The sequence below is a fragment of the Gekko japonicus genome, unplaced genomic scaffold (genome assembly GCF_001447785.1).
Source record: "Gekko japonicus isolate JY-2015 unplaced genomic scaffold, Gekko_japonicus_V1.1 scaffold79, whole genome shotgun sequence".
In the NCBI taxonomy this organism is placed as follows: Eukaryota; Metazoa; Chordata; class Lepidosauria; order Squamata; family Gekkonidae; genus Gekko; species Gekko japonicus.
The window spans coordinates 1,025,671-1,040,539 of NW_015167530.1; the positions used below are offsets into that span (position 1 = coordinate 1,025,671).

General features: G+C 44.0%; 1 protein-coding gene across 1 annotated transcript in view; it reads left to right on the forward strand.

The window, feature by feature from the left end:
- The first annotated feature begins 772 nt into the window (after positions 1-772).
- TGIF2 (TGFB-induced factor homeobox 2) overlaps positions 773-14,869 on the forward strand; it is a 21,140-nt gene continuing 7,043 nt past the window's right edge. The window contains exons 1-2 of the mRNA XM_015413401.1: positions 773-839; positions 3,587-3,825. Of these exons, the coding sequence (XP_015268887.1) occupies positions 821-839; positions 3,587-3,825 (258 nt within the window). The 5' untranslated portion in view covers positions 773-820. The remainder of the gene's footprint in view (positions 840-3,586; positions 3,826-14,869) is intronic.

Here is a 14,869-nt window from a genome sequence, read left to right on the forward strand (position 1 = left end):
TCTGGTGTGGAGCCCACCTTTGGCCTCCTAGGATTTTTAAATGGGAGGAAGATCTGCAATTATAAGAGAAGGTGTAGCAACTAATATTTCACCATTAATAAAAGGGGGACCCACACTTTTAACAAAATGCAGGTTGTATTAACCCCCTTTCCCAATCAGCTAGAAGCAGAGTGTTAGATCGCTAGAAGATGATTGTTGGATTTTTCTTATTGCTGTTTTCATCAAGAAAACCTTTGATCACCTAAAAACTTTGCTACTAAAGCAGTGAAGTGGTTTAAAAAGAAAGAAAGAAAGAAATCCCCCAGTGATCAGGTTCTGAATAAAAGTTTGGCTACCCACAACTTGCCTCTCTCTTTTTCCTGAGAAGGGAGGTGTTTTTTGTTTTGTTTTTTGGTCCTGGCTGGTACCACCCACCTTCCGCCTGTGCCCCCTCCCCCACATTTCAAATCTTGGGGGGAGGGGGAGAAGGAGAGATTGGATTTCTCCCTAAACTGGCTGCCCCGGCCCTGCACTCTGCTGCCTGGAGCCGAAGCAGTCACTGGAAGAGAGGCTCTGACGTCACCCACAGAGGTAGTTTCCAGCCTGAGCTGTCAGGCCTTGTGGCAGGTTAGGTATTAAAGACACATCTAACAGCCCCCCCCCCGCCCGACCCCTCCTCTTGAGCGGCCCCGGCACACAAAGAGAGTTGTCCATCTCCTCGGCCCGGGAGGATCCAGCATCAGCTGCGAAGGCTGCCTTCTGCCAAGACCTGGATTGAAACTCAGCCGAGAGCGGAGCCAGGAGGTGAAGAGGGTGGGTGGGAGACACCGCAAGGAAGAGAATGAAGCCGACCAGAAAAAGTGAGCTAGAAAGTTGCTTGCTTGGGGTGGTTGGTTGTTCGTGCGGGTTGCCCCCTTTCCATGCTGGGTAAAACTTATTGTAAAGTGCAGAGTGCTTTGAAAGCTTGAGAAAGCACTTGCTTTGCCAGCCGAAGTAGGGGGGGGGATTTTCGTGCGGGCGTTGAGCACCCTCGTGGAGACCGGGTCTGTTTGTGTGTGCGCAAGAGTGGTTGTGATCGGTGTTTGCAAAACTCAGAAACTTTGCAAGAAGTTTGGGGGAAAGCACGAGGGAAGGAGAGGAAAGGGGGGGGGAATGCCTCCCAGGCACTCAACTATGCTGAGGGAGTGAGAGCAAAGGAGTTAGGCGAGGGAGTCGCGAAGGGAATCTTTTGTTCGGTCACATTTATTGCAACATTGCAGGAGAAAAGCAAACCAGACCCAACTTCGTCCCTTTTTTTCTCAATGGAAGAGCCTTTCCCCCCGCCCAACCCCCCCTATATATATAATATATATATAAAAAACACCTTCCTAAGGTTTTGTTTTTTTCCGCCCCCCCCTTTGCATGTTCGCTTTTCTCTCTTGATCCCAAAATGGCAACTTTCCCAATTTTCTGTTTTGCAAACTCCTCCCTCTCCCCATATGTGCCCCCCCAACCTCACGATTTTTGATGTGAATTTTCAGGAGGGTATTTTTTTTCCCTTTGCAGAGGTTATAAAATGACAGCTGGGGGGAGAGGCGATGTGTTTGGAGCAAAACCGAGGTAACGAGTGGGGGGGGGGGCGCGCAAGTTCCTGTTTCTTTTGGAACAAAGAGAACTCTGTCTAGGCATCTGTCACTCAGGCAGAGAGAGACAGAGAGAAACTTTTTTGTGTGCGCGTTTCTGGCCTTCCGATTGCTTCTATCCGTGGGTACCGAGGGACCCTTCTTCTGGGGGTGGGGGCGCTTGGCTAATCCAAAGCTTTGTCCTTTGATCACCCCATGGAAAGGGCTCGGAGGAGGAGACCTGGGGGTAAGAGCGGCGATGTAAAGGCAGAAAACATGGAGTCCCGGTTTGTTTTGTGTGTGAAGTGAGAGCGGCAGGGATTTAAAGAAAGAGTCTGGGAAAGGAGATGGAGAATTCGGCTTGTCTGCTCACCCCTAATTTTCGTCCCCTTAAAACTCTCATCTGACCTTCTCAAAGTAATGCTGATGGGGAAAAAAACCCTTGAGTTTTTAAAAGCGTTATTTCCGTGCTTCCTACTAAGTAGCAAACTTATGACACGTGATTTGTCTCCCAAAATTTCATTTAAGCCTTTAATTTGTTTCCCTCCTACCCACCCACCCCAGTTCCCCCCTCTTTCCTGCTGGGATCTGTCTTCGATGGTATTCTCTTTGTGTAGGAATGAGCACGGGGAATGCCGCTTGTTGCGGAATTAACTTCCCTTTTGCTAGCTTTTCTTTTTTTGGAGGGGGGACGACTTTTTATTTATGTGGGAAGTGGGCGGTGTGGGTCAAACGTGCCGCGTCCCGAAAACGTGTTTCCAAGCCGAGCCTCGTTGCTCCTTCCAGTATTGTTTTACATTTTTAATTTTTCCCCCTCCCTTGCTTTGGGCTGGCTTGAGCTTTTCCCATGTGCAGCTGGTGGTGTGGGCAGCTCCCAGGGCCTGGAGGAAACGGGGGGGGGGAGAGAGAAAGCTCCTCCTCCGCGCTGTTTCAAGTCTGTAACTCATCAGGGGATGGAGGAGGGAGAAGGCTTCCCTCACGTAGCCAGCAACTCCCCCTGAGCCCTGTGGCACTGCAGGAACAGGACGAGGGTCCAGTTGCCATTTTCTCTTTTTTTTCTGGGGAAGGGAGTGGGGTTTGCATCTCAATGAGGGAGAGGGAGGGAGGGAAGAGAGAGAGATCCCGACGTGTTGATCTTTGATTGCCTTCCTCCAAACAAACTCAACCGCATGTCTGGAAAAAAGGGCAGTGAGTGAACCTTAAGCAAACTGAAAGTCTGGCGGGCTCATTTGCTCACCAGTTTTATAATTAGCTCCTCTTTTTTCCCTTTAAAGTGTGTGTGTGTGGGGGGGGGACTTGCCTGTAGATCTGTGCTGAGGAGAAGCATTCGAAGTATCCTGCTGGATGCTCTTTGAAAATAATTTTCCAGCAGGTTGTGTGTTTCACTGGGATAAAGAGTTGGCTTTTGGCCTCTTTTCTAAATCACTTTAATGAATGAATTATAGATAATTAACAGCTCCAGTGACATACAGCCCTTCTCCCATATTGGGGAGGGGGGATTAATGAAAAGGTTTATTCCCTGGAACAATGCACAAGTGTTGGATGTGCCTAGAGGGTTAGCATTAAAGCAGTGAACCATATTTGGGGGAATATTTAGAAAACTTGTTATCCTTCTCCACAAAGAACAGGCTTGTAAAAAAAGAAAAAAGAAAGAGAAACTTAAGCGTTGCCCCTTACTACAAAGGATTACTTATTTCAGAACATAGCAACTTTGGTTTCCTAGAATACAAAGCGTTGCCCTGCAGTGGATTGTCCTGTGGAGGTTGGCTCAGTTGGATGAAATGTTAGCCTTCATCAGGTTTAACTCACCCTTTGCTGGAAGCTTTGCCTCAGCTCTTGCTCACCTGTGTCTAGTAGCAGTTCACATTCCCTACTTCACAGTGGCATTGAGCTGATGAACAAGGTAAATTTAATGAAGGTCTCCCTCTCTGGTTATGTACAGGTGCAACGGCATCTTTTGCACCCGTGTAATAATGCATACCCCAAAACTGTTTTCATGTTACCAGGCCTGAATCAGGACAGATCTGCCAGCAGTTCCACCATGTCAGACAGTGACATTGGGGAAGAGGATGGAATCGTATCTCTGGATCTGTCACAGGCTAGTAAGAGGAAGCGAAGGGGCAATCTTCCAAAGGAGTCGGTGAAGATTCTCCGGGATTGGCTGTATGAGCACAGATTCAACGCATATCCATCTGAGCAAGAGAAACTCAGTCTCTCAGGACAAACAAACCTTTCCGTTCTCCAGGTAAGTGCTGTTTAGCAAGTCCACCAGAGGAAGGTTTCCCAGGGATTGCAAGATTACACTGACTGTGTAGCAAATATTCAACATTGCCCATTGTGGGCTTGTGCTAAAACTAGATGATTCTAATTAGTTAATGCAGCAGGTGTCTGAACAGAAATTCTCCAAATCACTATACCAAGTAATTAGCCAATCCCCCCCCCCCACTCATGTGGTGCGACTTAGTGATCTCATACCTGTTCTAAGATGTTAGTTGAAGTCGAAAGGTGTAAGGAGTCCAGGTCTTAAGTATTCAGTGGTGATTCATTTCTCCCAAATACCTTGAAGAACAACAACAATAAAAAATCTTGCACCTTAGGGAAAGCATGTTTCTACAACATGCAGTGTAGACATTTGTTCAGTGAATTTGATTTATGGGCCAGGATTTGCAGCCATTCCTTTCCTGCTACATTGGTTTTATGGGAGAACAATCCTAAACAAGCTTTACATGGGAAAGATCCATTGAAATAAATTGTGCTTAACTTGCACATAATGAGTGTCAGAGTATCCGAATCTGATTCACAATGCCATGCTAGGCTACTTATGCCATTGATGGGATTAGCTCCAGTCTTGCATGAATCCGGAAGTTAAGTAGTTGTGTATGATTGTAACTAGCATGGGTGAGTGTACAGTTGGCATGCAAATGACTTCGAGCATTTATCAAGAGGGAAAAAACGTTACAGATACTGATATCCCTTTTTAGGGGTATTGGGGTGCCTGTGCACACATACATTTGAGTCATATGTTACAGAGGAATACTCTGTGTAAACCTCAGGATGTGTTTATGATGGATCCCTTCCTTGATCCTAGCTGATGTTCTAGAAGAACCTGATGAGAGGTTGGTCCACCACAGGTCTTGTGCCTGATTAGTGAAGCATAGGGCACCATGGAATGCAAAAATGGAAGCATGATCTTGCTGGATTTGTGCATGAAAGTAGAGGATTAAGGGTTTCTCTCAAACTCTCCACTCTCTTTGTCTTCAAAACTTCGAAGCTTTTCTGCCACTTCCAAGGTACAAGTACTGGAGAGAGAGAAGCCACTGATGTTTTTGATTTCTTGAGATCCCACCTGAAAATTAGGAAGCAAGCTTTCACAGGGTAGGGCTTACTCCTAAGAAAGTTTTCGTCCTTCCTACATTTTCTTAGGAGTACACTGCTAGGAGCTTGGATCTTAGTCTAGCAGGAGATGAACTCTGAATTGAACAATGTGTGTTTCCCTACTGTTTAAACCCCTTAACCTTCTAGGAGTACTAAGCTTTGTTAAAAGTAAGAAGCAGTAAGTAGTTCTTACTTTGAAGTTTGTATTTTTTTCTTTTAAAAAAAACCCCATTTATTTTTTATTTTATTGTTTCAACTTTTACCCCGCCCTCCCCGCCAAAGCAGGCTCAGGGCGGCTTACATAAAAACCAGTAAAACAAACATATAAGAGACGTGTTTGCATGAACTGTATATAGGATGGCAAAATATGGGCAGAAACAAGTAGATGGTTCACTTTGGGGTGTTTTTTTAAAAACAACAACAACACTGTAATAAAACGGTTCCCCAAAGGTGTTCTCTTCTATTTCCTCATCATAACAAATCCTTTTATGTGTGTTTGTGCAACAAGGAGCGGGTGGAGGAAGGAAGGGAAATTCGAAATAAAAGGAGAATTCATTTATCCCACCCAATCCGGATGTAAACAATGTTGCACTGAAATGTATGCAGTGACACCCACTCAACACATGCTCTGAATTTAGCTGCCTGGTTTGCATAGAATGAAGCACAGCTGAGGGGTTGCTTTGGGTGGCCACTACATCTGAGTTTTGGCAAGAGGATGCTTCATTGTGGGGGCTTGTTTGGGCAGCCTGTGAAATGAGCCAGGCTTTCCTGGGTATTGACTCCCTTTCAAGGTTTTCTGAAGTGTTCTCTGTATATGAGGGATTGGCCAAGACTGTGCAGAGTAACTAAATATCAAGCATCATGGTGATTCCAGACTAAAGTGAAGAGTCAGACTTCGGCTTCGCATGTTAAGTGGTGTAGGAGTTAGAAAGCCCATGGGCTTGTTCCTCCCTCCTGATTCATGCTTGGCTACGGTGTTTCTTTTGGGACACAGTTAGGGAAAAAAAATCTAAAAATCTAGTGCTTGTACTTAGATTTGGAGGTTAAAAATGCACATTCTTTTGTGCCATCATCATGTTGATAGATGCTATCAACAGGCACCCTGTATTTTGTTTTTTGTCCACATCCTTGTTCTTTAGGCATTCGTTTTAACCCATGTCGTGGTCTCATCCAGACGGTGATAACAAACATTTGTTCTTTGATTAGTATTGGAAACTGTCATTAATCCAAAACTTTTAAGCAAGGAGTAATTTTTTTGGAGGGGGTACCTGTTTCTGAAGGGGAATTGAGTTGCTTTTGGTTTGCAGTTTAAATGTGACACGGTTTCCTACTTGATTTATCACTTAGGCTCAGCAAAAATAGTAGAAGATGACAAACAGCCCTAGTTCACATAGGAAAGCGATGCCAGGTCCAGAACTCAGGGAGCCCATAGGCAATCTCTGAAGTCCTTGGTTGTTCCATGCAAAGAGAAGTGTCTGTGCTAACTCAGAATGGCTCAGCATTTTCCAGGGTGGTTTTAACCAGGATGTTGTGACCATACATTGTTGCGGATTGGTTCAGTTTTAGTTTCATAGTTTTGACTGTATAAAACAGGAAATTCACAGACTAAACTCTTTTTGAGTTGTATATAATTATACAGGGTGGCAGAAATGGTTCCTATATGTTGTTCATATGCAGAACTTAACGTTTACTTGTCTGACTTTATTAAGCTTTCTGTTTTGTAAGGAGAAGAAACATGCAAATCACTGAAAAAAAACTTAAGGCTGAACAAAATTCTAAGTTATTATGGAATTCAGAATTATCAGTGTTTCTGGCTCTTTGCAGTTCCTTCCATTGCTTTTAGCAAAATCTTTCTTCATGTTTTCCATTCTTCATTTTGCCCTATCTGCCCCCAACGCTTGTTTCGTATGTGGTACCCATTAAAGTCTGAAGGAAAAGAATGTGTCCCATCTGATAGCTGTGCATGTTTAAGAACTGGCTGTTTAACCCTTTTGAACTCCTGCTCAAGTGTAGCTTTAAAATCTTCCCAATTGTTGCTTACATGTGTATTAAAGGAAAGATTTGAACATACAGATACTCCTCTTATCTGACATGACATGTCAGATTTATAACTGTTCTGTTACTGGAGTATCAGGATCCAAGTGCAAAAAAGGTCTTGGAAGCAGCCACTGGACTCACTGCCATCTGTGTGAACTCTTGAAACCCCCATGAACCAGGTCAGAGAGATATTTCCCCTTGCAGTTCCTAAAATGCAAGTCTTTAGTGTGGCTCTTTTCCCATGTAATTTAAATGAGCATGGCAGTCCAGGGAGCCATCTGAGATGCAGGATTTGTATAGATTCTGAATCCAGGAGCACCCCTTCTGAATTTATTTTACCAGTACAAGTGGCCTATGCAAACAGGTGATATTTTGTTGTTGTTGTCTGAGGTAAACAGAGTTCTGGTTAACAACTAGTTTATCCTGTGGGGGATTTATGTATAAATATTTTAGAAGATGGGAGGTTGCCTTCTAAACTGGATCTAGTGGTAGGGCTACTGCTGACCAAGGGCCCTATTTCCTTGCGAGGAGAGGTGAGGGACCACATGCTGCCGTCAGGAACACTCAGTTGCTTTCTTTTTGCGTATAGATACAGCTGAGGCTCTTTATTTACTCTCTTAGTACATGAACATAGAAGGAACAGTCATTATCATTGTTTGGCCAACACATGGTTTTCTGGGGAATTGCCCACTCTGCTGTTTAGACGCTGGGCACTTGGCTGGTCTTGGCAAATGCCTGACCTTTGCCCCTCTCTGGAGTTTCTGTGAGAAGGAAGTGCTGGGGAGGGCAAGAAAAGCAGTCAAAGTAGTTTTGATTAGTCTTTTAAAAGTGGTGGGGGAGGCACTACAAGGCCTGTAGTATACTGTTTGGACTAGTGATGGGCAAGTGGGAACTGAAAGGCGGGCGCAAATATCCACTGGACAGAGTAGAATTTGATCTCTATGTGTATGGGACCGTCAGTGGGGGTACCCTGTAGAATTCTAAGGTCACTGGTGGACAGGCTTTTGCTCGCAATAAATTTACAGTCCAAACTAGACAATGGGGAAAGTGAGTGATGTAGAGACAAAGTTGGAGCAGGATGAATGTGGGTAAAAATGTAATTGTTCAGAATTTGGCCAGAGACTGGGAGAAAACCAAAGTCCACAAGGAGATGTGAGTTTTGACGAGAGACTTGAAGGTAGAGAAGACAGAGCAGGACACCACGGTGTGCAGTTTCCTTTTAGGTTTTTTTCTTTTTTGTTTAATTTTGGCTTAGCCTCTGTTCTGCCCCCCTCCTCCAAACTTTAGGTGCCCCATAAGAGCATTCCACCACATTGCCTCAGAAGTAAGTCCTCCAGGTTAAAACATGTGTAGCGGTGCAATCCAGTCACTGGAAGCCTGTTTTGTGATCTTTTTATCTTATTTAGCTGAAGCACCTCAGTTATCTGAACATGTTTACACAGAATTCCTCTTGTCTTCCAATATTTTATTAACTTTATGTTCCCGGTATCTTTAGGACCAAGTCAAAACAAAACTTGATTTTTACTTAGCATGGAGTGAAACGAAAGTAAAAGAGACAGGTTTGATTTGTTGCAACTCTGCAGCCAAAGTCTTGTGAAGAGTAGTCAGCTCAGAAGCTCCATTTAGAATTAACTGCTGGGCAATCAGTGCCTGGGCCCATCTTCATGTTCATAATCTACAACTGGGGTCCGTGGGGAAAGTGCCTGTCTTGCTGAATAGCCGGCAGCATTCCTCGGAGAGTTCTGAGCTTCCTTTGATAGTTTCCATCTCTCTGCTGACCAGGCCTGGCCCTCTGAGCTGGGATCTGACTGCACAAGAATGCATAGTCTGTTCTGCTTGGCTTGCTGTAAGCACAAATGTTCTGATAACAAGTTACAGCCCTTGCTTGTGTGCAGAGGAAGAGTTGGCTTGCTGTTAGAGACCGTCTAGTAGTTCAAGGTCACTTTTAGTATCTCAAAAGCAACACATCATTCTGTCTTGCAGTAAACTCATGGGACTCATCAAGGAAAAGTGGCTGTGAAAATTCTGTATGCAAATATTTCCTGGGGGTTTAAGGCAATTTCCTTGTTCATGCTGTAGGGTTTGAAAGCTGCAGGGTGCGATTCATATTGATGCTGAATCATGAATGGTGATCTAACCCTGTGGTCCTGCTGTCAATGCTAGAAGCAGTCCCTCCCTACCCTTGATAAGGGGCTTTTGAATGCTGTTGTGAAATCCCTTCTTCGTTTTAACCGTTTTAGTAATGAGGAGAAGAAAACTGCATAATGTTGAGTTGTGTGGGAAGTTCCTCTGTCGGCATAGTATCTCCCTGGAACCTGGTGGTTCTGCCCTGGCTGCTTTCCACGCATTCTCTCTCCATTCCAAATGATGTTCATATGTTATTGGAGCAGGATCTGTGCGTGGTAGATTGAACACCACTCTGTTCCTGCAGTGTATGTCTTGGACCTGTGGTTTCTGACAGTGGGAGATACAAGGAAGATGATAACTCCTCTTTCATTGAACTCTTACAGTTACATCACAGCCCAAATGCACAGAGGCTTGGAAAGCAGAATTTATCTTTGTAATACGAGATAAAAAGGTAGTTTGTAGACTACCCTGACCGAGATTGACTTCTGCATTTCGGAACATTCCCCTGCAGATCTCTGTAAAATTGCTGGAGAAATCTCTAAAAGAATTGGGGATTGGGTATCCTTCAGGGGAGGATATGTGATTGCACAGTTCCCTTTCTGCAGCCTCAGCCTGGACTCACCTTCTGAATCAGAGCCACCCTCCGCAGGTGTTACCCAGTTTGCCAAAACTAGTGAACATCTCTGTGTTTTAAATTAGGCTTGAATTTTACGTAATTGTATTTCATTTTGTACTTCCTGGATTTCATGGCCTCTTGATCCTGCTGTTTTTTACACCTCCTTTATAAAGGGCATGCACAGTGCAAATCTGCTCATTGCACCTGGAAAAATGGACTTTAGTTGACAAAAGTTTATGCTGCAATAAAATTTTGTTTAGAGTTTAAAAGTGCCACTGGAAAATCTACAGCAACTAATCCTTTTTATTTGTTTACTTATTTCAAAGCAGAAAGTGTTAGGCTGGTTATTCTCTGCAAGCAAGGCATGTTTTTGTAAAACATTTTGTCAGAACCCCAAAGCAACCCCCCCCCCCGGTGCTCTTCAGTATGATAGGCAGAAATTCAGCTTGTGAAGTTTTCAGTGGTTATGCTTCATATGGGGGGGGGGGAGACCAATGTTCCCTCTAAGCTGTGGAGTCCTGTGAGCAAAAATTCTACTTTGTGAGCTCCTGGCATGAAAGTTGTGAGCGAGCGATTTGGCTGCTGCATAAATTAGTTTGCTCTGGAGCCCTCCTTCCTGAGCTAAGATGAAAATGTGTGAGCCAGAGGCTAAAAAACTGAGCTAGCTCACAGTAACTCAGCTTAGAGGTAACACTGGATGGGACCAATGTTGCCTCTAAGCTGTGGAGTCTTGTGAGCAAAAATTCAATTTTGTGAGCTACTGGCATTAAAGTTTTGAGTGAGTGATTTGGCTACTGCCTAAATCAGTTTGCTCTGGGGCCATCCTTTCTGAGCTAAGACAAAAACGTGTGAGCCGGAGGCTAAAACACTGTGAGTTAGCTCACACTAACTCATCTTAGAGGGAACACTGGACGGGACCATATCCTGAATTTCTGTATCTGCCACAGACAGGGGGGAAAAGGGTGTTAGCTCTAGTTCTGGAGGAAGTGCAAGCAAGCCTTAGGGCTACACAGAACTCAGCGGGCTGAATGAGCAGCAGGTCCTCATGAAGAGCCAGCACTTGGGGATCTGCGTGCTCCTTGTCCCACAGGGAGGAAGTCAGGTAAAAGCTGTTCTTACACCTGCTCTCAAATGGTCGGTGGCATTAAAGTGCAGGATGAAGGCAGTATTCCCTAGGGAAACACAAGAGGATGCCTGTTTCTGCTCTATGAGAAGAAGGATGGCTGTGGCTTCGTGGTAGAGTATCTGCCTGGCACACCGAAGTTCCCAGGTTCAGTAGCCTGCATCTCCATTTCAAAGGATCCAGGTAAGCAGGTGATGTGAAAGACATCCTGAGCCAGTGCAGAGCCAACTGCCAGTCTGAGTAGACAGTACTGACACCGATAGGCCGATGGTCTGATTCAGTATAAGGCAGCTTCATGTGTTTGCATGAATAGTGAAGGTTGTGTGCAGGATTCCTTGTTGAATTCCTTGAAAACAGAAATCAATACAGGGGTATTTCTCACCTGTAGCACTTTGTAGAGTGTGGGGGATGGTGAGCTCGTAAAAAGTGTGCAGCATGACAAGAGTTTCATATCATAGCCTCTGACAGTACACAATTCATGTATGGAATTCACTACCATTTATTTATTTTATTTAAAACATTAGTCACCTTTCTACCTTACAGGAATTCAAGGCAGCTTACAATGTAAATGACAATAAAACACATAAAACAACTAGTTTAAAATAATTTAAACTGCTGGTAGAAGAACTGAAATTAGTCAAACGCCATCATGAATGAAACAGTTGTCTCTTAAAGGTTGAGAGAGGGGTGGGGCAGGTGCACCTCCCTGGGAAAGTTGTTCCACAGTTGTGGACCTACCACTGAAAAGTCTCTCTGTTGTGTACCCACCAGACAAACTTGTCTAGTTGATGGGGCAGCCATGAGGGCCTGTGATCTTAGTATCCGGGCAGGAGTTGTGATAAATGCTGGCCTTCCTTTGTCAGTGGCTATTAGTTGTGGGAGCCAAGCGGCTCTTGGGGGAGCTTCTCAGCAGCACGTGACTGAACGCTGCTGGAAATGTGGCTCTATAAAGCAGACCTTTGGCCCAATCCAACATGGCTGCCTTTCTATTCTTATTCTGCAGCAAAACTAGCCTTAGTCATTAATTGGGTGCAAATGGACTATTGTGTGGTGCCAGCCCCATTCATTCTTTCTCTGGCTTGTTCCGCACTGTTGTTTTTGTCACTCGTTTGTCCCTATTGCTCCAGGTCCCCCCCCCCCCAATGTGTTTTGCTCTCTCTAGTAGTCCCAGAGGGAGCAAAACACATGTAGAAAAAGGGATGGGGAACCCAAAGCAGTATGTACAAATGAGTGACAAAAATGACAGTGTGAAAGTGGCCACTGTCTCTAGAGACTGTTTTGATCATGGATTGTAGAGGTGGCTTGCCATACAGAGAGAGCTTGCCATTGTTTAAACGTGTGTGTGTGTATATGTAAATGGGGCTAGCATGTTGGGAAAATCCAGCATAGGTACAGTGAAAAGTAGGCCATCCCTATTTTGCAAATTACTCAGCATCCCATTTCCTTATTCATTTCCATTTTTAGAAATTGGTTTATTGGTTTACTGATATTGTGTTAATAGGAAGATGCAGTATAGTATAGTGGTTAGAGTGGCAGGCTAGGATCTGAGAATCCTTGATTCAAATCAGCCGTGAAGCTCACTGCCAGTCTTATCTCACAGGGTTTGGGTGACTGGGCACCACTGAGTTCCTTGGAGGAAGGGTGGGTCAAAATGTGATAAATAAGACACAGAAATTAAAAAACAACAACCACCCACTTTGCACTTTATTATGAAAACCAGTGATAAGGAATATTTGTAATATGGATGAATAATTTTAAAAAGACCAGCAGTAGCAGCTGGCTTGCTTGTTCCCCAGTGGTAGGAGATGTGCAAGTTCTCCTTCGAGTGGCATAGAAAAGCTAGGGTTAACCCATCTGAATACTCACAACAAGTCTCAGACCTGGCCTGACCACTTTTGGGGAGAGTTCACTTCTCACACTGTGGATATATTGCAAAAGCTCATAAAAGATGTCCTGACCTGACCATTTTCCACTCACTTTTAAGGTGGACAGATTCTGGGGAATAGAGTCTTGGGTTATTGGGGGACTTGAAGCCGTGAGGAGAGGAGGTAGGTCAGTTTTGCTACACTGTGCATGTAGTGTAGATTTGATTTTTGCAAGGGTAGCAATGCCACAGGGCTTTAGCCTTTTTGCAAATGCATATCCACAAATGGGAAGTCTAGAATGCTCCCCACAATCAGTAATGGCAATCAATTGCCAGGTTTTGAGTACCTGCCAATTTATGTGCTTGGCAACCCAGGTATTTTTAATGTCGAGCATAGGATAAAACAGCATTGAAATGTATAAAAGTAAACATCCACTTGTAAAAAGTGGCCACTGAGGTTATAGAAACAATTATATTATGGGGAAAAAATTACAGTGGGTGGGAAAAAGATTTAATGAATTTGCGGCAGCCCATGTCCCCCCCGAGGGAGTATTTTACAGGGCTGTTGATTTGCAAAAAAGATATGTCAATCTGTATGATTTATATTTCCATAATTGTTTTCTTTGAAGCACGTGTTCATATCAGTTTGGCTTTCAAAGGGGGGGGGGCGGCGGATGCTGTACACCCTATTACATGGAGTGAAACAAATTACCTAAACAGCAGCTGTGCTGCCCAAAGTCTTGTAATTCTCTCCACGTGGTGTTACTGCGCAGTTCCTGCAGGTTTCTTAGGCAGCTGCTCTGCAGCGTGGCTATGTGGCAAAATGAAAAATGGAAGTGTTCCTCCTTTAATTTTTAGTCTTTAAAGTAGTGCTGCCTGCCATGGGTGGTCCACAACTGTGCTAGGTGCTGTACTGTGGTGCATTTGTGCCAGGCTGCTGTGAGCAAGTAATGTCATTTGTGTGAAGCTGTGTGTGTGTGTGTGTGGGGGGAGTTGTTCTCTTTAAAGCAATATTTTATAGCCCTGCAGGGGGTGATGCAATTTTAAGGCAGCCTTAGCAGGAAGCAAGGGACTGTGTCCTGAGTCCTGGGCAAAGCTGTGGTACCAGCAGTTGGGGTACTGTTTGTATTTCCTGCTTTCTAGTACATGAATTATATGTTTTATGGAAGCATGTCAAGAATGAAATGGGGGAGAGCAGCTGATTCCCCCCTCCCCCAAGTAACTTTATGTCCATCATGAAGTTTTTGTTTTTATTTCACCAGTGGGAAATCTGGGAGCTGATGTATTTAAAACATTTTAGCTATAGTGTCCTTTAAAACTAAACCCGTTGAAATTGAAAACATAAATGTAGTGCTATAACATACAGAAGCCTACAGTTAGCACCTAGATGAACACAGATAAACTTAATTAAGTAAATTAAGGACTGCATAATAGGGAAAGTAGTTTCTGCTTAGAGGGTTGTAGCTTAATGGCTGATGACGCATGTACAAATAAACCATTCCTGTAAGTTTCCTGCTGGACTCTTGACTAGTGATGTCCTAGCTCAGCAGGGTCATCCACTTCACCCACCTTTTTGCTCCTGCTTAGGTGTCCCTTAAGTTATCTGAACATTCACTTCTCCCTCTGTGACTATTTATGACTGAACAAAACAGCACTGGAATTTGCTTTCTATCCAGGGGAGCAATGACATGCTAGCCACTAATCACCGGTGCAGGAAGTTCTGTGCATGTGCTGGTGCAGTAAGTGAACTTGTGCAGAGACACTGTGAGTGAAATCGAGGTCTGTTTGGTTCTGCCTCTTTCTTAAACTTAGTATGATTGTTCATGCCGCTTTTGTGTTGCATAATATTGCAAGCAAATATCTATCTTTGTTATGGTAATCAAGTAGTCTGCATGTTTGTTCAGGAAATATGCAAATTATAAATGAGAACGAGATGTAAATCTCTTTGGTGCTTTTGAACAACTTTTGACGTACCCTGTTTGGAAACTAGCTGGACCACATTTGTGAACTATTTTGAGTTCCTTAGAGGAAAATCAAAACACAAGTGTAATGAATGTTCTCAAATCTCACCACAAGTTTTGCCTGGAATACAAAAGGAGCTGGTTGTCTGGATCCCAGCTGACAGCCATTTAATTCTGTAAGCAACA